At 39.5% G+C, this 22,877-nt stretch overlaps 1 protein-coding gene and 1 long non-coding RNA gene across 7 annotated transcripts in view; both read left to right on the forward strand.

Moving 5' to 3' along the window:
- LOC115191995 (uncharacterized) overlaps nucleotides 1-17,489 on the forward strand; it is a 34,022-nt gene extending 16,533 nt beyond the window's left edge. For all 4 annotated transcript variants that reach the window (XR_003877837.1, XR_003877840.1, XR_003877839.1 and 1 more), the window contains 3 exons: nucleotides 16,366-16,544; nucleotides 16,790-16,843; nucleotides 17,018-17,489. This is a non-coding gene — a long non-coding RNA (uncharacterized LOC115191995). The remainder of the gene's footprint in view (nucleotides 1-16,365; nucleotides 16,545-16,789; nucleotides 16,844-17,017) is intronic.
- On the forward strand, nucleotides 71-7,653 carry LOC115191986 (leucine-rich repeats and immunoglobulin-like domains protein 1). Of its 3 annotated transcripts, none has more exons than XR_003877821.1 (5): nucleotides 71-511; nucleotides 4,542-4,859; nucleotides 5,274-5,552; nucleotides 5,675-5,811; nucleotides 7,411-7,653. XR_003877821.1 is itself a non-coding variant. In XM_029750082.1 (5 exons), exons 1-5 carry the CDS (start codon nucleotides 460-462, stop codon nucleotides 7,437-7,439), a joined length of 795 nt encoding a protein of 264 aa, XP_029605942.1. In that variant the 5' UTR covers nucleotides 71-459; the 3' UTR covers nucleotides 7,440-7,653. The 3 variants fall into 3 exon arrangements, 1 of the variants encoding a protein (XP_029605942.1); XR_003877820.1 differs by having other exon boundaries at nucleotides 5,695-6,279; XM_029750082.1 differs by having other exon boundaries at nucleotides 5,695-5,811.
- Nucleotides 17,490-22,877: the final 5,388 nt, after the last annotated feature.

Raw genomic sequence — 22,877 nt, forward strand, 5'->3', positions numbered from 1 at the left:
TCGCTCTCCCCCCTCTCTCGCTCTCTCTCTCTGCCTCGAAATGGAATGCTCATCCACCACCACTCAACATTCAAAAATTATCTGGAGAAGAAAGAAGGCACACAGGATAAGTTCATCTATAACAGTCTTTTGAGAGAGAAATGAACAGGTGTTACCTTTGATGCGGTTTCATCATATTGAAAAACACTGCAAAGATTCCTGGGTACACCACCAAGGCTGCCGCTCAGATAACAGGATAATATCTCCCTCCATGCCCCTCCTCTTTTTTGTGTTGTGTGTGAAAAGCAAATACAGCTGTAGATGGAGTTGTAGTTGTTACAAACTCCACCCACCCGGGTCCCTGGGACAGCTTAAATAACAAACTCAATGTCTGGGCGCTCTTGTCGAGTATCTCAGACTATGTTATTTGTAGATGATTGTGTGGAACCAGTTGGGTGATTGTATGGACTGTAGGCTACAATGCTGTTTTCTCAAAGAAAAAAAATGAAGGTGACGCTACTGTATCTCTTCGGTATGTGCCCCTTGATTATTGTGACTTTGGTTGTAGAGACTTGACAGCTGTCGTTAAACTCATTTGTGACACCTTTAGACATTTTTCCATGTGATACAGAAACCTCATATATATATATATATATGAGGTATTCAACTATATAAACAATTGAAAATCATGTCGCTGCCTTTAGCCAGTACAAAATATATTTCGGCCAGTTCTGAAGCTGTATGTTGGTGTAACACGTCATGCATGCGAAGATCTTTTGTCCTCTTTTGTCCTGGTCAATTTTGACTAAGATTAATGTGTTTCTCTATTTTGTAGAGAAACGCATGTTATAATGCGTGAACACGTATTTTTGTGATTTTGTTGATTATTAAACATAGTCCTGTAGCCTAACATAACAGTCTGAGGTGTTTTTCCGACACTCGTAAAATTGTGGCAGCTCGATGAAATAGTTTTTTTTTTTACAAAATAAGTTTTGTTTTAACACTTTATTAAACAGTGTATTTAGCTATAGTCTCATCTTTGTTTTTGTTATGTCAGTGTTTGCTTATCCTGAATGAGTATGACAACAAATAGACAAATAAACACAGAGCACCACGTCAATGTAGACATTTAGGGTTGGTTTCCCGGACACATATTAAGAATTAACATTGTCATTGAAAGTATTTTTAGTCAAGAACCAGTTTGACGAAATTGTTGAATCTCTAATCAACTGTCAGTTTAGATCTTTGCTTGCTACGAAATATAATCTTAATGTTCATCAGTCAGGCTTCTGACCAAGACATAGCACCATCTCGGCAGCATCACTGGATTTATATTAAGCAGTACTTGAGTAAAAGTAAATATACCTTAATAGAAAATGACTCTAGTAAAAGTGAAAGTCATCCAGTAAAATACTACTTGAGTAAATGTCTAAAAGTATTTCGTTTGAAATATACGTATCAAAAGTAAAAGTATAAATATTTTCAAATTTCTTAAATTAATCAAACCAGACAGCATAATTTTCTTGTTTGTTTTAATTTATGGATAGCCAGGGGCACGCTCCAACACTCAGACATCATTTACAAATGAAACATGTGTTCTGTGAGTCATCAGATCAGAGGCAGTAGGGATGACCAGGGTTGTTCTCTTGGTAAGTGTGAAAATGTTGTCATTGTCCTGTCCTGCTAAGCTTTCAAAATGTAAAGAGTACTTTTGGGTGTCAGGGAAAATGTATGGGGTAAAAAGTGTGTATATATATATATATATATATATATTTTTTTTTATTTTTTTTTTTATTTTTTTTCTTTAGGAATGTAGTGAAGTAAAAGTTGTCAAAAATGTAAATTATCAAGTAAAGTACAGATACCCAAACAAATTACTTAAGTAGTACTTTCAAGTATTTTATTAAGTGGTCAATTGTTTGGATCAGTGTTAATATTGTCAATACAAATAGTGACTAAAATATTTCCAAACACCTATTTTTCAGTGGCAATTAACTGCCTAAATAGACCAAGAACAAACTATAGGCTAAAATATTTTTCATTTCAGTTTACTAAAACGAGACTTCACTAAATTATCTCTGCTACTAAAATATGAGTACTAAATGGACTGGACAATAGTTTTTGGATAGATTGAGAGTTTTTACGTGTCTGCGCAGGGGCAGTTCAGTTCAGCAGAAGGAAAGACGCGCCGAAGCCTAATGTTGTACATCAGCTGGTGAGCTGCAGGTGAGCAAGCTATGAATCTGGGCAGAAAGGCAGACAGACTCTACTTTGATTATCTGCTACACATCGCGCAGGTGACTCGTGCTGTTGACTCTCTCTTTGCCTGGTTATGAAACACAAGGTGCTTTACGAAATTAAAAACAATAGCAGCATTGATTTAAATAGTGATGCAACAGTCGAGCTATGTTTTTCTCTTCCTTGTGTATAGCAGTAGGTTGCTTGTGTATAGCAGTAGGAGTTTCTAGTCTTGCTCATTCGTCTCACTTTCCCAACTGCATTTCATAGCCAGGTACGGTGGAGCCAAGTCTCACTCTTTTCCTGAGAGAAAACGTCTTGGTCCTAGCTCTTACTGTTCAAAAGATATGACCCATATTACCGGCGCTACGTTTTGGTGGACCCCATTTTCATTTTTAAATTACAGACATAAGAGTACCAGACCCGATCACAGGGATGGATAACTCTTGAGGTCCCGTGGATCACTATGGAATTAAGTAAATCTGCATTCAGTTTTTTTTGCGCCCCATGTATGGAATGATCTGCAGCGCTCTGCACCATGATGCTCTGGTGGCTCTAGGGCAGTTCAGGTCGTACATTTTGTATAATTTGTGCACATGCAGGACTCTCTTGAAAAATAGGTTTTAGTCTCAATGTGATTTCACTGTCAAAATAAAGGTACAAAAAAGAAGGTAATAAAGGATTGTATTTATTTTTTTTACAATGATGGCATTTCAGTTTTTGTGCCATTAACAGCAGAAGGAAGAGTTTGCTATCTAGAACCTAAAAGGGTTCTTCAGCTGTCCCCATAGGAGAACCCTTTGAAGAACCGTTTTTGGTTTCAGGTAGAACCCTTTTGGGTTCCATGTAGAACCCTTACCCCACAGGAGGCTCTACATCCAGGGTGGGCAAACCTTTTGGCTCGAGGGCCACATCGGGATTTTGAAATTCAACGAAGGGCCACATTTTGGGGGGACCAATTCTTTGTTAAAATCAATTTGCGGGGGCCTCTCGAGTGGCGCAGCGGTTTAAAGGCACTACATCGCATTGCTTGAGGCATCACAACAGACCCGGGGTCGATCCCAGACTGTGTCACAGCTGGCCGTGACTGGGAGACCCATGAGGCGGCACACAATTGGCCCAGCATCGTCCGTGTTTCTTTTGACACATTGCTGCGGCTGGCTTCCGGGTTAAGCGGGCATTGGTACAAGAAGCAGTGCGGCTTGGCTGGGTCATGTTTTGGAGGACGCACGGCTGTCGACCTCCACCTCTCCCAAGTCTGTATGGGAGTTGCAGCGATGGGACAAGACTATAACTACCAATTGGATACCAAAAAATTGGGGAGAATAAAGGTGTATGTCTCGCTGGCCAGATTGAAGTGCCCGGCGGGCCGTACTTTGCCCCCCCCACTTACTCTACATGGAACCCAAAAGGGTTCGACCTAGAACCAAAAAGGGTTTTACCTAGAATCAAAAATAGTTATGCTATGGGGACAGCTGAAGAACCCGTTTGGAACAGTTTCTCTAAGAGTGTGTACAAACAAATTCGTAGAGCTACCAGTCCTGTAATTTCTTTCCTAACTGTCACCATCACATCAGGCCTTTACAGTTTTTCTCGATTGCTAAGACACTTTCAATTAAACATCATAACCGGCACATCATAACCTAATGAGCACAACAGTATTCTTTTTTGCAAAACTGTAAGTCATTTCTCATTGTTTTCACAGAAAATGCTAAGCAATTTGTTTTGCAAAACAGTAAAGACAACTCTCTACAAAAGAAGCAAAATTCAGTTGATTATATCATGTCAAACTAAATTAAAACATTTGATCACAGCTGGTATAAATGATTCCAATGATTGTGAACTACTTCTGCACATGTGTAAAACTTCTTTGCACAATTGTTCAATCAGCAATCAATCAATCTATAATTATAGTATCAACAGATGACCTAGAAATATAAGAGGTTTTACCATGTTATGGGTATATTGATAGTTGTAGTCAGTATTTATTGGGCCGTTGTGTAACGATTTATTGAAATAACTTATAATAAAATAACTTATAATGAAATAACTTTTCATTAGATAAGAAGTTGTATGTTTTGATGGATGTAGTTGATTTTGTGTCATGTATTTAAGTCTTAATGCATTTTGCAAATGGAATGTGTCATTTTGGCCAACTTGTTTCAGTTTGGGGCTGATTGTTAATTGTTTAGAAAAAGTTAATTCTGTGTGGACACTTTTTCTCAAGCAATCAAGGAAAATTCATTTGCAACATTGCTATATTAGAGAAGAACTATGGTATTTAAGTCAATGCGTTGATATTGAGTCTCTCTTTCTCTCCACAGTACTCTGCTCAGCCCAGCATTCAGCCCAACCTGAGACTTGGCAGGTGAAAGGAATCGCGGGAAAGTCTCTCTCTTTTCCAGAAAGGGTGTTGAAGTCTGGCAATTTACTTTATGGAGACCTTGGCAAAGTTGCACATGTGTATCCTGGTAAACAAAGTAATACCAACCTTGTGAAGAGATTTAAAAACCGCCTTCACTGGAACAATGTTACTGGATTCTTCACTTTGTCAGACCTACAAATAGACGATTCTGGGATTTACACTGTGGCGAATGCAGATGAAGAGAAGATGACACATGCATTTCAGCTGACTGTGTACTGTAAGTGTGTGTGTGTGTGCTGTAAATTACAAAATCATTAAAATAGTCGCTTTATTGGTTCGGTAAAAAGCTGAGCGATGGGGCTGGAGAAATGTAACCACTCTCAAATTCATAGACAGAGCTATGGATAGAAGGACTGATCAACCATTATATAACAATTATAGTTGTAACCATGTTTTTAGACTATATATAGTGTTTGCTTACAATTTCTTTGTTTACAAACACTGGAGTAAAACAAGCTGATGGGTTCTCTGATGGGGACTAAGCTCATGAAGCATTTATAAGTTATATTCTTCAAAATGTGTCCAAATCATGAATGTATAAGTCCAAAAATGTATGTAGCATCTGCTCTTTGCCAATTTAAAGATAAGTACCATTTCACCAATTCCCATTTATTCATTATTTGTCTTCCAGATGTTCTGTCCAAACCTCAGGTGACGGTCCATGATAACATCTCCTGTACAGTGGTGTGTTCTGTGGAGAACGGGAGAGAGGTGACCCTGTCCTGGTACAGAGGAGAGGAGAGACTCAACCAGACCAGCAGCCCTGACCTCAATATCACCCTCTCTCTACCTCTCAAGGTGGATGAACAGAACAGAGAGTCTTACAGATGTGAGGCTGCCAACCCAGTCAGCAAGGGGACAGGTGTTGTTCCACATTCCTGTATAGAGAGTGATCCCTCCAAGGTGACAGGTAAAAAAAAACATGTACAGTAGCAATGTTACATTGCAGTATCCAGACAATACCAACTTCTATATGAAACAGTAAGTATGGTAGAGCTCATTTTATGAAACACTGTTTTAATTAAAATATAGTTTCTCTCTTTTTACTTCAGATGGTGATGAGAGGACTCCAGGTTCTCTTCTTATTGCTGTAATCTGTGTTCTGGTTGCTTCAGGACTTGTTGGACTTGCAATATGTCTTAAGAAGAGAAACAGACACTCACATGCAGGTATTCATCTTTTAGCAGGGAGATGTTATTCCGTGAAAACATGTTGTGCAGAACCTTTTTTAATGATCATTGATGGTTTTTTGGGAAAACGTAGGACATGTTTGCCTGAACAACAGCTACAGGTCAAATAAATATAAATCTTCCACACTTCCTCAGCTATCTCAGACCACTTCTCTAAATGTTGATAAAGCAGAAGTCACACACACACAAGCATGCTCGGACAATAATTACGTTATGGGTTCTCTGACGCCAAAAAGACTGCTAGTACAGACACCGGTATCCATAGTAACATGAGTTCTTAGTGTTGACAGAACCTGTCTTGCGGATGAGCATTTGTGCATATCTGTCAGTTACTCCCACCCACACTGTATATTTCATTTCCATTATTTGCCTTTATAGATTCACCCGAAAGAAAGCAAGATGACATTCTGTATGCAGAGAACTCACATTAAACCAGCAGATAACCAGGTTACTTACTAATAATGCTACAGCCTGATAAACATAGGAGATGTAATACAGCAGCTTTAGCAGCCCTGATGGCTACAACTGTTGACTTTAGCTCTGTGCCAGTGGGTTAATGTGGTCTTGAGTTGCACAGACCACCTGAGTTTGATACCCGGCCTGATGTCATTGCATCCAGTTTTGTCCATGTGATATGGTTGGGTTGCACAATGAGAAGCCACACAGCTCATTTTGTTCATACACTGAACAAAAATATAAATGCAACATGTAAAATGTTCCCATGTTTCATTAGCTGAATTAATATATCCCCAAAAGATTGCATACGCACATGAAGCTTATTTTAATGAAATTCTGTGCACAAATTTGAGTGTATCCCTGTTAGTGAGCTTTTCTCCTTTGCCAAGATAATCCATCCACCTGACAGGTGTGGCATATCAAGAAGCTGATTAAACAGCATGATAATTACACAGGTGCACCTTTTGCTGGGGATAAATGGTCACTCTAAAATGTGCAGTTTTGTCACACAACACAATGCCACAGATGTCTCAAGTTTTTAGGGAGATTGCAATTGGCATGCTGAGGAGTATTTCTGTCTCTAATAAAGCCCTTTTGTGGGGAAAAACTCATTATGATTATCTGGGCCTGGTTCCCGCGTGGGTGGGCCTTTGACCTCCCAGTCCCACCCATTGCTGCACCCCTGCACAGTCATGTGAAATCCATAGATTAGGGCCTAATGAATGAATTTCAATTGACTGATTTCCTTATATGAACTGTAACTCAGTAAAATCCTTGAAATTGTTGCATTTTATACTTTTGTTCAGTATAGTAATGCCTTTGATCTTCCTGTGTCTTTAACAGTATTTGCCAAGTCTATGGACTCTTAAACTTGGCTTCATGGTTCCTCCCACTAGATTTAAGAATGGTTCTAGATGTGTTGACTGTTGAGTTACCTAGTCCAGAACCATGAGAATAGATAAGAGAGCATCAGACTTGTCTTCCTCTGGTACAAAGTATCTGATAACGAAACATGATCCTTTTTCTTTTTTGCTACACCTTTTCTCATCCCCCGCTCTCTGCCCCTCTTTCCTTGTTCCTCTCAATCCTTCCCTCCCTACCTCTTTCCCTCTCCCTGTCTAGGAGGAGCGAAGAGGTATACCAGAACTTGATCCGCTTAGAGACAACCCTGAGCTGACATCAGTTTATTATACACTCCAGTTACATTGCATCACTGCCAGCGAGGATGTTAACACTGCATGAAGGAGAGCGAAAACAGGAAGTTACTGAGAGGGTTACATGATCATTCACATCCAAGAGAAGGCATTACATCCTAAAGAGGACGTTAAGACAAAATTATAGTAAAGATGAATCTAGAAAACTTAATGGAGGCACAGTTGTTACTGGAGAAAATTCCCATTTAACTATTGCATTGTTGTTATTTCAGACTTCCTGTGTTGGTCATTCTTTTGTTGAATTAGGGCCTTGGTGAGATTCACTGATATAGACAAATTCAATAACTATGCCTAGAGTTTTTAGTGGGTGATCTCTCTTTTTTTATTTATTTTTGTACCTTTTTTTAAACCAGGTAGGCCAGTTGAGAACAAGTTCTCATTTACAACTGCTATCTGGCCAAGATAAAGCAAAGCAGTGTGACAAAAACAGAGTTACACATAAACAAACGTACAGTCAACAACGAAAAAGAACAGAAAAATTGAAAAATTGATGTTGTGTGTGCAAATGTAGAAGAGTTGGGAGGTAGGCAATAAATAGGCCCTAGAGGCGCAAATAATTACAATTTAGCATTAATACTGGAGTGCTAGATGTGCAGATGTGCAAGTACTGGGCTGCAAGAGGGTAAGTAATAATATGTGGATGAGGTAGTCGAGTGTGCTATTTACAGATTGGCTGTGTACAGGTACAGTGATCATTATTAAGCTGCTCTGGCAGCTGATGCTTATAGAGAGGGAGATATAAGACTCCAGCTTCAGAGATTTTTGCAATTCGTTCTAGTCATTGGCAGCAGAGAACTGGAAGGAAAGGCGGCACAGTGGAGATAAGCCTAGGCATTGAGTGACGATTTATAGGTTAAAACAAATGGAACCTATCTTAATACAATTCACTAGTGTGTTTGCTATGCTACTGCTGGGCCAAAGCTTATTTTCAGTACTGTCTGTTTTGTTTAAATGTAGGTGCCTCCCCTGTATCTTTTTATAGCTGGTCATTGTTTAGCTTGCCAGTGGATAGCAGCTATGTACATAAAAAGCAGATATTTGGTTAGGTATAGCCACCTACTCCTTATAAGCAATGGCTGTTAGGCTACATTGGAAACAAAGTCCACAAGCACATTTTTCCTTTCACCATGTAGATTCTATTGAAACATTTCTGAGGGGTATATTTTGATTTGCCTTTTGACTCAGACAAGTATCTTTGGTGACATTTTACTCTTATTGCTTTTGGCAAAATGCAGACACGATTAAGTGTAGTTCAGATCTTGCTTTGACAACTGTGTTCATGCAGTTTGAATGTACAAAATGAACAGTTTATTATGATGGACCATTTATTGCTTGTCCTTTTCTAGCTACACAGTATGTAGGTCATCATATCTTAAGAATACAACCACTCCCTCCTGCACGCTCCTACATTAGCCCACATACAGTGTATAACTCTGAAAAAATATCTTCCAGTCTTTGCACTGGAAGATATTTCATTTTTATACTAATCAAGTAGAAAGGGAAGAGGTATAATGGACGCTGTTGTCTCTTTCGGATGACAAGTCACCTGGTACAGATAATCTTGATGCCAAATTTCTTAGTTACAGCTAACCAAATATCTTCTGAAATCTCTCATTTTTTTTTACAAGTGCTTGATATATGGGGTGTTCCCAGAAGTCCGGAAAGAGTCAAAGGTTATTCCACTACCTAAGGATAAAAAAATCTGCATTCACTAGTCCTGATAGTCTTCCAATAAGCTTGCTGCCTGTGTTATGAAAATTATTGGAAAAAATTGTTTCTGTACAAATCAAGGATTATTTCTCATGTAATGGTCTGATAGCATGCATACAGCATGCATACAAAGAAGGGCATTCTACAAGTACAGCTTCGAACAAATGACAGATGATTGGTTAAAGAGTATGGATGACAGGAAGTTAGTTGGTGTAGTGTTGCTAGATTTCAGTGCTGATTTTGATGTAATTGATCATGAACTGTTACTAGGTAAACTCAAATGTTATGGTTTTAAGTCTGCATCTCTATCCTGGATGGAAAGCTAATTATCCAGGAGAAGGCAAAACGTGTTATTTAATGGTAGCTTTTCAAACAGTAATGATATACATTGTGGTGTTCCTCAAGGAAGTTGCCTTGGCCCACTTCTCTACTCTCTTTACTAATGATTTACCTTCAGTAATGAACAAAGCAAGAGTGGTCATGTATGCTGATGACTCTACAGTGTATAGCGCAGCATCAGAATGTTATGAGCTAACAGATGTACTGAGAAGTGAACTAAGAATGGTGTCTGAGTGGGTTGATATGAACAAATTGGTGTTGAACATTTCTAAAATGAAATGTATTGTATTTGGTTCAAGATATATGCATGCTGATGAAACCCAATTTAATTTGTTGATGAATAGAACGCATGTAGAGCAAGTAAAAAAAAAAAAAAACTATGCAGCTTTATCATGGTCAGAACACATAGATAATACTGTTACTAAGATGTGTAAGGGAATTGTTGTTACAAGAAAATGTTCACATTTAACACACTGAATCTGGTGATTGAATACCTGGTCTTATCACACTTAGAGTACTGTCCAGTTATATGGTCATCTGCAGCAAGAAATATATAAAAAAAAGATTCAAATCGCTCAAAACAGGGCTGCCAGATTAGCTCTTCATTGGTCTGTCTGTATGAATATTATCCAAATGCATCAGAATCTTTCATGGCTTCACATTGAAAACAAATTACTATCCAGTCTTCTGATTTTCTTTAGGAATGTTATATTTTTAAAAAACTATATTTTTCAGGCCAGTTAGTACATGCTAGCAACGCGCATAACCACAAAACCAGACAGGCAAATTCAGGGCAGCTAAGACAACCCAAGCCAAGGACAAATTGCCTTAAATCTACTTTTTTATATAAAGCCATAGGTGAATGGAACTCTTTACCAACTCATATTTCTCAGGCAAAAGTAAATCCACCTTCAATAAAAAAAAATGTTGATCATCTAATGCGATAGATCATATGACTGGACAGCAAATGGAAAGCATCAAGTACAATTGTGCCAGTGTTATCCGTTTAGGGGAGGGTTTGGGTGGAGTAGGCCGTCATTGTAAATAAGAATTTGTTCTTAACTGACTTGCCTAGTTAAATAAAGGTTAAATAATAAAATAAACGTTTTTCTTTAAAATCTAACCCCCATATCACACACCCACAAGCTAAAAGCATAATATAATGTGTGTTCATTAATAAAATGACAAAAAAAATAAAAAACTTATTGGGAGAGAGCCTCAAATATCACATTTATGTGTATATATCCACTGTACACATACATTGGCAATTGGTTCCTGTTTCAGTCATGTCTTTGGCCACATTCACATGGGTGAAATACAGTGCAAATAAAGTTTTCAGACCCATTTACTTTTTCCACATTTTGTTACGTTACAGCCTTATTTTAAAATGGATTAAATCGTTTTTCCCCTCATCAATCTACACACACACCCCATAATGACAAAGCAAAAACAGGTTCAGAAATTTTTGCAAGTGTATTAAAAATAAAAGTAAATATCACATGTACATAAGTATTCAGACCCTTTTCTCAGTACTTTGTTGAAGCACCTTTGGCAGCGATTACAGCCTTGAGTCTTCCTGGGTATGATGCTACAAGCTTGGCACACCTGTATTTAGAGAGTTTCTCCCATTTTTCTCTGCAGATTATCTCAAATTCTGTCAGGTTTGATTGGGAGCAACACTGCACAGCTATTTTAAGATCTCCTCAGAGATGTTAAATCAGGTTCAAGTCCGGCTCTGGCTGGGCCACTCAAGGACACTTTGTTGGAACCTTAGTAGGAGTGTCGTTAAACATAGTGCGCCTCGCCTTATACACTCTAACATTGAGCTCTTACCAAGCGAGCCCTTCCTAGAACGCGCCGAGAAAAGGAAGTGGAAGTAGTGCAGCAGCTGCTATTTAAACGGATCATCCACAGCACAACAGTACATAACTCTGCCCGCCTAAAAGATTATTGGAAATATAGCGGCTGTGAAGAGACCTCTAAAGTCCCAGCAATAGAGAACTAGAAAACGTCAACGCTTCAATATTTGGGAATATCAGTACGTTTCATCATCGGTAAGTAGGCTATTCCTGTAGAAGTTGTACTTTGTGTTGGTTACTGTTGTAATATATAGGCATGTATTCTCATAATGTATAGGCTAGCCTGTTAGACCTACTGTTATTCATCTATACATTTAATTCGTTGTCTATCTATTGTTTAGCCTATTGTCCTTGTCCTTTTTAAACGCCATTCCCCACGAATAAAGTCGCACAAAAAGTATACAGCTCTGGTATAAAAGAGGTTGTGGGTGAGAACAGTGCTGTTAGTCTGGTTCAGTCTCTCATCTCTACCGTACCACAACAGAGTCACATCTCTCCCGTTGTCCACACAACACACCACTGAACAGCTCTCACTGCCAGGAGGAAATTGCCAGTTATGATACCAGATGACACGGAGTGGAATGTAATACCTGAACAAGCTAACCAAACATGGGCTATCAGCAAATTGTAAAAAGCATTCCAAAAATAATTGGTGTGTCAAATTTGAATGTAGACTAAATTATTCATATAGCCTATGCCTATGACTTATCACCAGATAAGATCAAAATGTGTATATTTGTATTATGCCTTATGGACTTTTTTTTAAAATAGAAGCAACCGCGTCACATGGAGATGCGACATTTAGAGTATCTTGTGCTGACTGACTACCTCAAATTATAATAATTTAACAGAGAGCGCTTTTGCCCCATGTAGTCTATAGCCATCTCTTTTCCTTCGTTTTGTATGCACTATTTAGCCTACTAACTTAGGACCAAGGTAAAAACAGTTTCAGGTTGGATGTTCGCCAGATATTCGGGCTTTCAAACCTCAATAGCTTTCAAACCTCTTAGGCCACAGACTCCAAATAAGTGTCATGATGTTGGACAAATTGTGCACAACACTGCACAGGTCTTATTTTCACGATTTTGACATGAATTCGCTTTCCAAAGCTAATAAACGTGTGGAAATGTGAGCAGCATTCAGTATTCTGAGTTGAATTAGTTCGGGAGCGTAAACAAAGTTCAAACTTTTTTTATATTCTAATTTCAATAGCTCCTTGGTCATGTGACCTACTGACCTCAAATACAGTTCAGAATGTACATTCAGTGGGCCTACACATTGCACACCCTTTAGTTTGTCCATTTTCATCTCATACGTTGTTACATGAATTTTGTACATTTTCTCATTGCAATACCTCCTTGGTCATGTGACCAACTGGACTCAACCAAGGTTCGGAATGTCCATTGACTATCCTATATTGCACACCCTTTAGTTTGTCCATTTTCATCTCACACGTTGTTACATGAATTTTGTACATTTTCTCATTTCAATACCTCCTTGGTCATGTGACCAACTGGACTCAACCAAGGTTCGGAATGTCCATTGACTATCCTATATTGCACACCCTTTAGTTTGTACATTTTCATCTCACACGATTTTACATTAATTTGCCTGCTCTGCCCCGCTGAAAGACAGTGTCACTGACACACCTATTCACTTGGGCCTTCTCCCTGGAGCCTTCCTGACCTCCAGGCAGGCCCCCATTGACCTGGTGACCTCTGACTCCAGGCCTCTAGGCCTACACTCCATGCCCACCTCACTGAAAATGACATACTGTACATACCCCTGTGCCCACCTCAGTGCAACATGATCCATCCAGGGCCTCAGCTGGATGCCTGAAATGTGAGAAATGTAAACAAGATGCTACAGTAGTGTGTGTCTGTGTGTGTATGGATGGAGTTCCAAGAAAATGCATGTGTGATGTGCCCCTCTGTGTCAATGCTGAAATGCCATAAATGGATGGCAAATGAGATAGTGATGAGAGTGAGAGCATACAGTATGAAAATAAAGACGCCTTGGGATCTAAAATGAGTGTGGGGTGCCCTCTTGTCTCCTTTTTGTCCATTTGTAGACGCTGCAGTCCCCCCTGGTGGAGGTTCTTGGAACTGCTATGTAAGTCTGAGCAAAGGATGAGGAAAACCTTCGAAGGTGATGCGTGTTGTCTTGAATACCAGGCAGATGTTTGAGTACGGAATTAAATGGTGTAAACTGAACAGGTTGAACTTGTTGAGTACACTCTTCGAAAAAGGGGTTCCAACAAGGTTATTTGGCTGTGGCCGAAAGAGAATGCTTTTTGGTTCCAGTAAGAACACTTTTGGGATCCATGTAGAACACTCTGTGGAATGGAACAAAAAAAAATTCTACCTAGGCACAGAAGGGATTCTATTGTACCTGGAACAAAAAATAATATCATATTGGGACAGTGGAATAATCCTTTTAGGTTCTAGATAGCATATTTTTCTCAGAGTGTAGGCCTATATTGCAGTGGTGGATCTGTGGTTTTCTGTAAAAAAAAAAAAAATGTTAATTGGTGGTGGTGAGTTAAGATAATCAGAAATACCATGAAACATCCCCACTTTTAGCACACATTTGCAGTCAGGCAAAGTAACCTTCCATGTGTGCTGAGGCATGTGTGATCACTCAACATTGACAGGAGCAACAAAATATTACATGCTCGCATGCAAAGAAAATACATTTACAAAACAATGAAGAAATTGACAAAAGTCGTAAATGTTATGAAATAAAACAAAACTTGTTGATCAAGTGTAGCAGTTTTAATTGCATTACCAGAAGTTACCGTGAATCAACATTGTAGATTATGAAAAATGAACTGTTAACATTCGCTGGTGGCGATTTAATGGGGAATTGATCAACATTAACAAACAAGTGTATCCAAAATAATTCACACAATGACACAATAAATGCGCATGACTTGTCGGGAGACAGAAACATGCCTTTAGTGGGTCTTTGCCACACAAAAACACAGACAGATTATAATCTAATCAACTATATTTAAATGATGGAGTGCACCCATGTGTCACTCCCTCTGAACTATCCACAGTTTCCCTGTATCAATAAATCCATAGCTCTTTATGAACTTGAACAATTTAATTCACACAGTAACATTCATTTAGTTGATTCATCTGTCTTCAAACATCTCCTGGCGTCAGTGACACCAGGACTTCCATGGGAACGCCAGCCAGTCGCGAGTATAACACCTTCTCTCATCCTTCCACTACAGTTGTCATTTATGGAAAAACAAATGAAAAATCAGAAAAGGGTCTGTCATACCAAAAAGTGTTTTCCTCAAGGAGATTTTATTTCATCTTTCCAACCAGGTGAAGTACTATGAAGGCACCAGTGATCTCGACAAGAGGCGCAAAATTCGTACGGGGCAGAAATTAAATATTCGGGTTAAGCAGTTAACTTCAATTACATAACTGGAAGGATTTAGCTATGAACAATCATTTTTCAAAAATAATTTTCCATCTAGGTAGTCGGTCATCTACAAGTTGCTACAGTAGCTATTAAATTTAGTTATATGTCTGTCATTTTGAGGAAGAAAGTGAGAAAGAAAGGATGAAAGTAAGTGAGGGAAAGAGAGAAGTGGGCAGAGAGTGAAAGACAACCTTTTTTTTATCAATCTCATTCTATTATATCTGAAATTATTATGATTTCAATGAATGTCATATCAGAGAGAATACAATGTTTCAATTTGTCACCTTGTGCTTAAAGGTCAGTACCTGTCTAGCTTGACAGAAGTTTGAGAGGGTGAAGACTGTGGCGCAGGAGTTGAAGCCCATCAGTTGTTTCACCATGGCACATGATCGGTAAGTGTCAAAATTCTAATTTTGACCTGATAAGCTGTTTTGTAATGGTTGCTTTATTTGACCACAGCAGAGTTACAATATTATACAATGTGTGTCATTATCCATACAAATTTTAAAATCTGCATACTGAATGACACAGATACGGATAAGAATGACGTAATCTTCTCTCTAACACTTTAAATGTAGGGGTGGACCTCATCGGACCCTTCACGAAATCCAGGAATGGCAACAGCTGGTGTTTGACGGCGACCAATTTCTTGACCAAGTGGGTATAGGCAATACCGTTGTATTAAGGTCAGTAAAGGAAGAGAATGTGCTTAAATATAAATTCCCTTCTGTAACCTATTAAAAAGGGTTTTCCTTTTGTATGATACCCATCAAGGACAAGACTGGCGAGGCCACCTCCAAGGTGTTGATGGACATCTTCAACACCCATGTTTCTCCTGAGGTCATCTTGAGTGACCAAGGTTGTGAACTTCGGAACAAGGTACAGGTTATATTCTGTCACCATTGGTTTGTTTTAGTTTTTTTACAATTCGTTTTTGATTTTCCATGGTATATAATCAGACATTTCAATATCTTCCATTGTCAATAGCTTTCCCTTTCCTACCCCCTCCTCCAGGATTGGATGAATGGACCAACCAGACCCTCAAGACTGCCATGGGCAAGTCCCTTGACGGGTTCCTGGAATGGTGGGAGGACATCCTGAAGGTCATTCTCTTTGCACACAACAGAAGCATCCAGCCTCCGGAGTACTCACCCTATCGCCTGCAGTACAGACCGGAGCCGCAGCTATTTACTGAGGTAAACAATGCAATTGTATATACGATTATGTCATATACTGTAGTATTTAAAATTTGTGATTGACTTAGTGTTGTTGTTTGTCTATTGCTATTTTTGTACTTTTCAGATCACTGAAACTCCACCTAAAGGTGGAAGTTGTCAAGCCAGATCAGAACGCCTTCGAGGACTACCTTGACATGGGCTGAGAAGGATGTGGAGGTTTTGACCAGGTAAAAATGATTGTCCGCTGGTAATTTATTTTCTGGGCCTCCAGGAGATATGTAAGAGATGTATTTGTAATAATATGAAATGTAATTTCATTTATTTCTATTCTCAATCAAGGTGAGACTGAACATGGACAAGGCACATGAGAAACAGAAGGGGAGCTACCGGAGGAGAATCAAGAAGGGGACCAAGTGCTTCGACATCCGGGCAAATAACTTGGAAGAAGGACGAAAGGAAGGCGAGACCGGGAAACCTTGCTGCTCATTCGCTCCTAGCTGGGGTCAACATCCGTTAAGGTGAATATAAAAATCTCTGTTGATAACTACTGGCATTTGCCTAATCGCGGTGGGCGGCATGACCATGCTGTCAGCAGTACCAACACTGGCCCAGGTGTTTCTCCAGATAGTAAATCTCAAGGCTAACCACTGGGTCACGTTAAGTAACCTCCGCTGCCAGGAAGGTACTGTTAAGGTGTGTGACTCCAGTGGTCATGACACCATCCTGGAGTTTCTCTCAGAACTCATCTCTCTATCTTTTCCAGGGACCATCCCTTACCTCCCTCATCAACCCCACTGACACAAAACATTACAGACAGGTATCCTTTATTTTCTGTCTGCCATTAACATTATTGCATGTCTAATCAAACAATTAAATTCAATAATTCAATAACTGTATTTTTGCACACCTGATCAACCTGTAACCTGTGTGTTTTCTTGTTTCCGTCTTTGGCTCCTACCCTGTTCTCTTTACTCTGCTTCCTGTTCTCCAGGACCTAGCGGTTCTGCCTAACACCCAGACATGGATCCACCTGATGTCCTCCATTACCAACCACCCTCCAACTTTTAATTACATCATCTACAGCAACTGTTATTGTGATGTTGTTATTATTTGCTAAGAAGGTTTTCTTGTTCTATCGTACTGGGCACATAATGTGAGATACACAGGTGTACTAAAAACACTAGCACTGCAAAAAAAGAGCAGCAGTGCACGGGCTTTGCAGTCTACCTTTTCGAGGACCCCTTCTGAGACGGGCTGACTGTTTAGAACAAGTGACAGGCAGAACCTCCCACGCACACAGAACCCACCTCCTCTCTATTCCACACACCATAATCCATTTTTTTCAGTCTATGATTGCCATGTGAGTGAACAAAACATCTGTGAAAGTAAATTCACCTACCTGTAGCAAAAAAAACATCAATGTTTTTCTATTAAAATCTTAAATATTGCCAGGTTGGTTTTCACAGCTGTTTCACAAGGTGTTCATTATTGTTCATTAACTAATCCCTTGATGGCATTTGTTGGTTCAACATTATTCATTGTTGTTTGTATCCCAGGACATACAATAGATACATATATAGTCTACCACACGGTTGCACTATTGAGCTATGATCATAGTAGAGGACTACTGAAATAACATTATTTCAATGTAGATAAGGGAAGGCCAGTTTAAATGAAAACATGCCAGACAGACAAGCCAGTGTATGAATCAAACGTATTTGCATATGAATGGAGTGGAAATTAGCTGACTTTGGGGGGCTACAAGCTTGACACAAGCTACAATCTTGGCACACTGTATTTGGGGACTTTCTCCCATTCTTCTCTGCAGATCCTCTCAAGCTCTGTCAGATTGGATGGGGAGCATCCCTTCACAGATATTTTCAGGTCTCTCCAGAGATGTTCAAACGGGTTCAAGTCCGGGATCTGGCTGGGCCATTTGTCACGAACCGGCTTGAAGCCTGTAACAAAAAGGGAAACAACGTGGAGATAAAGAATAACAAAATATATTTATTAAATAAAGTAAAATAAATACAATTAACAATGGTGTGTGTAGCCAGTAATCAGTAGTGTAAGTGAGTGTTTTGCATGCATACATGTGATAATGCGGGGTGTTGAAAGGTGCCATTGCAAACAAACCAAATAGCCACAAAAATGCCACAACCAAAATCTGTCTGTGTCTGCATGGAGAGAGTCTCCTCCATGAATGGGGAAGTGGTCTATTTATCCTGGGACACCGGGTCCAGGTATTTCCCATGTCGCTGACGACCCTCCCGGCTCCGCCCACCGGCATCCTAATAAGAAAACAAGAGCAAAGAGAGAGAATACGGCAGACAGAGTGGGAGGGTCGTCACACACTCAAGGACATTCAGAGACCGAAGCCACTCCTGCATTGTGTTGGCTGTGTGCTTAGTGTCGTTGTCCTGTTGAAGGTGAACCTTCATCCCAGTCTGAGGTCCTGAGCGCTCTGCAGCAGTTTTCATCAAGGACCTCTCTGTTCTTTAATCTGCTCATCTTTCCCTCGATCCTGACTAGTCTCCAAGTCCCTGCTGCTGAATACATCCCCTCAGCATGATGCTGCCACCACCATGCTTCACCGTAGGGATGGTGCCAGGTTTCCTCCAGACGTGACGCTTGGAATTCAAGCTAAAGAGTTCAATCTTAGTTTCATCAGACCAGATAATCTTGTTTCTCATGGTCTGAGTGTCCTTTAGTTACCTTTTGGCAAAGTCAAAGCGGGCTGTCATCTGCCTTTTACTGAGGAGTGGTTCCCTCTGAACAGTCTACCATAAAGACCTGATTGGTGGAGTGCTGCAGAGATGGTTGTCCTTCTGGAAGGTTCTCGCATCTCCACAGAGGAACTCTGGAGCTCTGTCAGTGACCATCGGGTTCTTGGTCACCTCCCTAACCAAGACCCTTCTCCCCCGATTGCTCAGTTTGGCCAGCTGTACAGTTCTAGGAAGAGTCTTGGTGGTTCCAAACTTCTTCCATTTAAGAATGATGGAGGCCATTGTGTTCCTGGGGACCTTCAGTGCTGCGGAAATGTTTTGATACCCTTCGCCAGATCTGTGCTTTGACACAATCCTGTCTCAGAGCTCTACGGACAAATCCTTTGACCTCACGGTTTGTTTTTTTGGTTTGGTTTTTGCTCTGACATGCATTGTCAACAGTGGGACCTTATGTACACAGGTGTGCCTTTCCAAATTATGTCCAATCAATTGAATTTACCACAGGTGTACCCAATCAAGTTGTAGAAACATCTCAATGATGATCAATGGAGACAGGATGCACCTGAGCTCAATTTCGAGTCTTACAGCAAAGGGGCTGAATACTTATGTAAATGTAATATTTATATATTTTTTTACATTTATACATTTCCTAACATTTCTTAAAACCAGTTTTTGCTTTGTGATTATTTGAGTATTTTGTCTAGATTGATGAGGGGAAAAAATTATGTCATCCGTTTTAGAATAAGGCTGTAATGTAACAAAATTTGGAAAAAGTCAACACTTTTTTGGTTACTAAATGATTCCATATGTGTTATTTCATAGTTTTGATGTCTTCACTATTATTCTACAACATAGAAAATAGTAAAAATAAAGAAAAACCTTTGAATGAGTAGGTGCTCAAAAACTTTTGACCGGTAGTGTACAGTGAAATGCTTACTTATAAGCCCTTAACCAACAATGCAGTTTTAAGAAAAATACGTGTTAGGTAAAAAATAGTTAAGTAAAAAATTATAAATAAAGTAACAAATAAGAGCAGCAGTAAAATAACAATAGCTAGGCTATATACAGGGTGTACCGGTACAGAATCAATGTGCAGGAGAACCGTTTAGTCGGGGTAATTGAGGTAATATGTACATGTAGGTAGAGTTAAAGTGACTATGCATAGTTAATAAACAGAGAATAGCAGCTGCGTAAAAGGGGGTGGGGGGGGGGCAATACAAATAGTCTGGGTAGCCATTTGATTAGCTGTTCAGGAGTCTTATGGCTTGGGGGTAGAAGCTATTGAGAAGGCTCTTGGAGCTAGACTTGGCACTCCGGTACTGTAGCAGAGAAAAATGTCTATGAATAGCCTAATTTAATGTTATTCTCCTGAATAAAAAAGTGTTTATCTGTTAAACCTCTACAGGATTGGTGTCCCAACCTCGGGACGGTTGAGCTAACGTAGGCTAATGTGATTAGCATGAGGTTGTAAGATACAAAAACAAATCCCAGGACATAGACCTAACTGATATGGGCAGAAAGCTTAAATTCTTTTTAATCTAACTGCACTGTCCAATTTACAGTAGCTATTACAGTGAAATAATACCATGCTATTGTTTGAGGAGAGTGCACAATTATGAACTTGAAAATGCATGAATAAACCGTTAGACACATTTGGGCAGTCTTAATACAACATTTTGAATAGATATGTAATAGTTCATTGGAACGTTCTAAAACTTTCCACAAGAGTGCTGCCATCTAGTGGCCGAAATCTAAATTCTGCCTGGGCTAGAATAATTCATTATGGCCTTTGTCTTGCATTTCAATGATGATGGTACAATAATTTTTTTAAACGCATGTTTTTTTTCTTTGTATTATCTTTAACCAGATCTAATGTGTTATATTCTCCTACATTAATTTCACATTTCCACAAACTTCAAAGTGTTTCCTTTCAAATGGTATCAAGAATATGTATATCCTTGCTTCGGGTCCTGAGCTACAGGCAGTTAGATTTGCGTATATCATTTTAGGCGAAAATGTATAAAACGGGGCGGATCCTATGAGGCTAATTGTTGGGTCTGTGGATAGACCCATACCGCTTCTATACGGATTCTATCTTTTTGGTATTTTGCTGTAAGCAAACCACTAATTTCCTAAATTGCAGAGCTTTTAATAAAACAACCATATTTTCCTGTGATAGTGACACTTGCTTTTCATTTAAAATTGAATGTTTTCATTGGCCTATAGGCCTACCAAGAACTAATGTTGAGGCTGAGCAAGACCTTCAAAAGGCTAGTAGACTATGCCTAGATCGCTATAACAATGATTAAATGTGCCACTAGAGTCTTAGGCTACCTCTTATTTCTCAACAAGGCTACCACCAACAAAGAAGCCCCTGTGTCCATATTGATTTCAGAAAAAGGGATATCTACACAGTAATGGGGGCTGGCTGCAAATCAACTAGCCTAATAATTTTTTTATTTAGGTGATATGTGTATTTTAGCTAAATTGACAAATGAAATTGATTAGATTACTCTGGCAATGAAAATATGTTTTACAAAATCGTGTATATGTAGACGTCATGTAGACATTTGGAAAGCGTTTATGGTGAGATCTTTAATAATAAACTAAACAGACACTTAAACTAAAACGTGATGCGTAAGTGTCCCTTGTACACGACGTGAAAGCATGATGTACAGGTAGATGTCATGTCGGCGTTTTTAAGGTAATTCATGGTGAGATCTTTCATAATAAACGTACATGCAAACTGGCATGTGATGTGTCCGTGCCACGTTACACGATGTGAACACTACGTCTACATGACATGAACGTGACGTGAACGCGTCGGCAGATTGACAAAAAAACGTATCTCCATTGACAGTACATGTTAACTCATGGCGGTATCTTATGGCTCTAGGAAGACGTTGGGTGACTTGGTGAGAGCTATCAGCAGCTTCACTAGGCTGAATTCTGACATGAATCAAATAAAATAAAAATCTAATCAAATTTTTTGGGTCACACACACGTGATTAGCAGATGTTACTGCGGGTGTAGCGAAATGCTTGTGCTTCTAGCTCCGACAGTGCAGTAATATCTAACAAGTAATATCTAACAAATTACACAACATATACCCAATACACCAAATCTAAGTAGGAATGAATTAAGACTATATACATATTGACAAGTGATGTCAGAGCGGAACGGACTAGTGTAGAAAAAACAGTGTATACATATGAGATGAATAATGCAAGATATGTAAGCATTATTAAGTGAATGAGATACCGTAGAATGGTATAGAAAACAGTATATCACATGAGATGAGTAACGCAAGATATGTAAACATTAAGTGACTAGATAACGTACAAAGTATAGAATACAGTATATACATCAACACAGCAAAAAAAGAAACGTCCTCTCACTGTCAACTGCGTTTATTTCAGCAAACTTAACATGTGTAAATATTTGTATGAACAACAAGATTCAACAACTAAGACATAAACAGAACAAGTTCCACAGAGATGTGACTAACAGAAATGGAATAATGTGTCCCTGGACAAAGGGTGGCATTCAAAATCAAAAGTACAGTCAGTATCTGGTGTGGCCACCAGCTGCATTCAGCACTACAGTGCATCTCCTCCTCATGGACGGTACCAGATTTACCAGTTATTGCTGTGAGATGTTACCCCACTCTTCCACCAAGGCACCTGCAAGTTCCCAGACATTTCTGGAGGGAATGGCCCAAGCCAATAACCTCTGATCCAACAGGTCCCAGACGTGCTCAATGGGATCGAGATCCGGGCTCTTCGCTGGCATGGTAGAAAACTGACATTCCTGTTTTGGCAGGAAATCACAGACAAAATGAGCGGTATGGCTGGTGGCACTGTCATGCTGGAGGGTCATGTCAGGATGAGCCTGCAGGAAGGGTACCACATGAGGGAGGAGGATGTCTTCCTGTAACTCACTGCGTTGAGATTGCCTGCAATGACAACAAGCTCTGTCCGATGATGCTGTGACACACCGCCCCAGACCATGACGGACCTCCACCTCCAAATCGATCCCGCTCCAGAGTACAGGCCTCGGTGTAACGCTCATTCCTTCGAAGATAAACACAAAACCGACCAATCTTGGCCAGATGTGATACTGCCT

The sequence above is a fragment of the Salmo trutta genome, chromosome 4, assembly GCF_901001165.1.
Source record: "Salmo trutta chromosome 4, fSalTru1.1, whole genome shotgun sequence".
Classification (NCBI taxonomy): domain Eukaryota; kingdom Metazoa; phylum Chordata; class Actinopteri; order Salmoniformes; family Salmonidae; genus Salmo; species Salmo trutta.

Bases quoted from the DNA above. Each gene is read 5' to 3' on its own strand.
- LOC115191986 (XM_029750082.1), top strand. From the start codon at position 460: ATGCTGTTTTCTCAAAGAAAAAAAATGAAGGTGACGCTACTGTATCTC. The intron at 5,553-5,694 runs GTAAAAAAAAAC...TTTTTACTTCAG, and splicing joins TGATCCCTCCAAGGTGACAG to ATGGTGATGAGAGGACTCCA. The intron at 5,812-7,410 runs GTATTCATCTTT...CTCCCTGTCTAG, and splicing joins AAACAGACACTCACATGCAG to GAGGAGCGAAGAGGTATACC.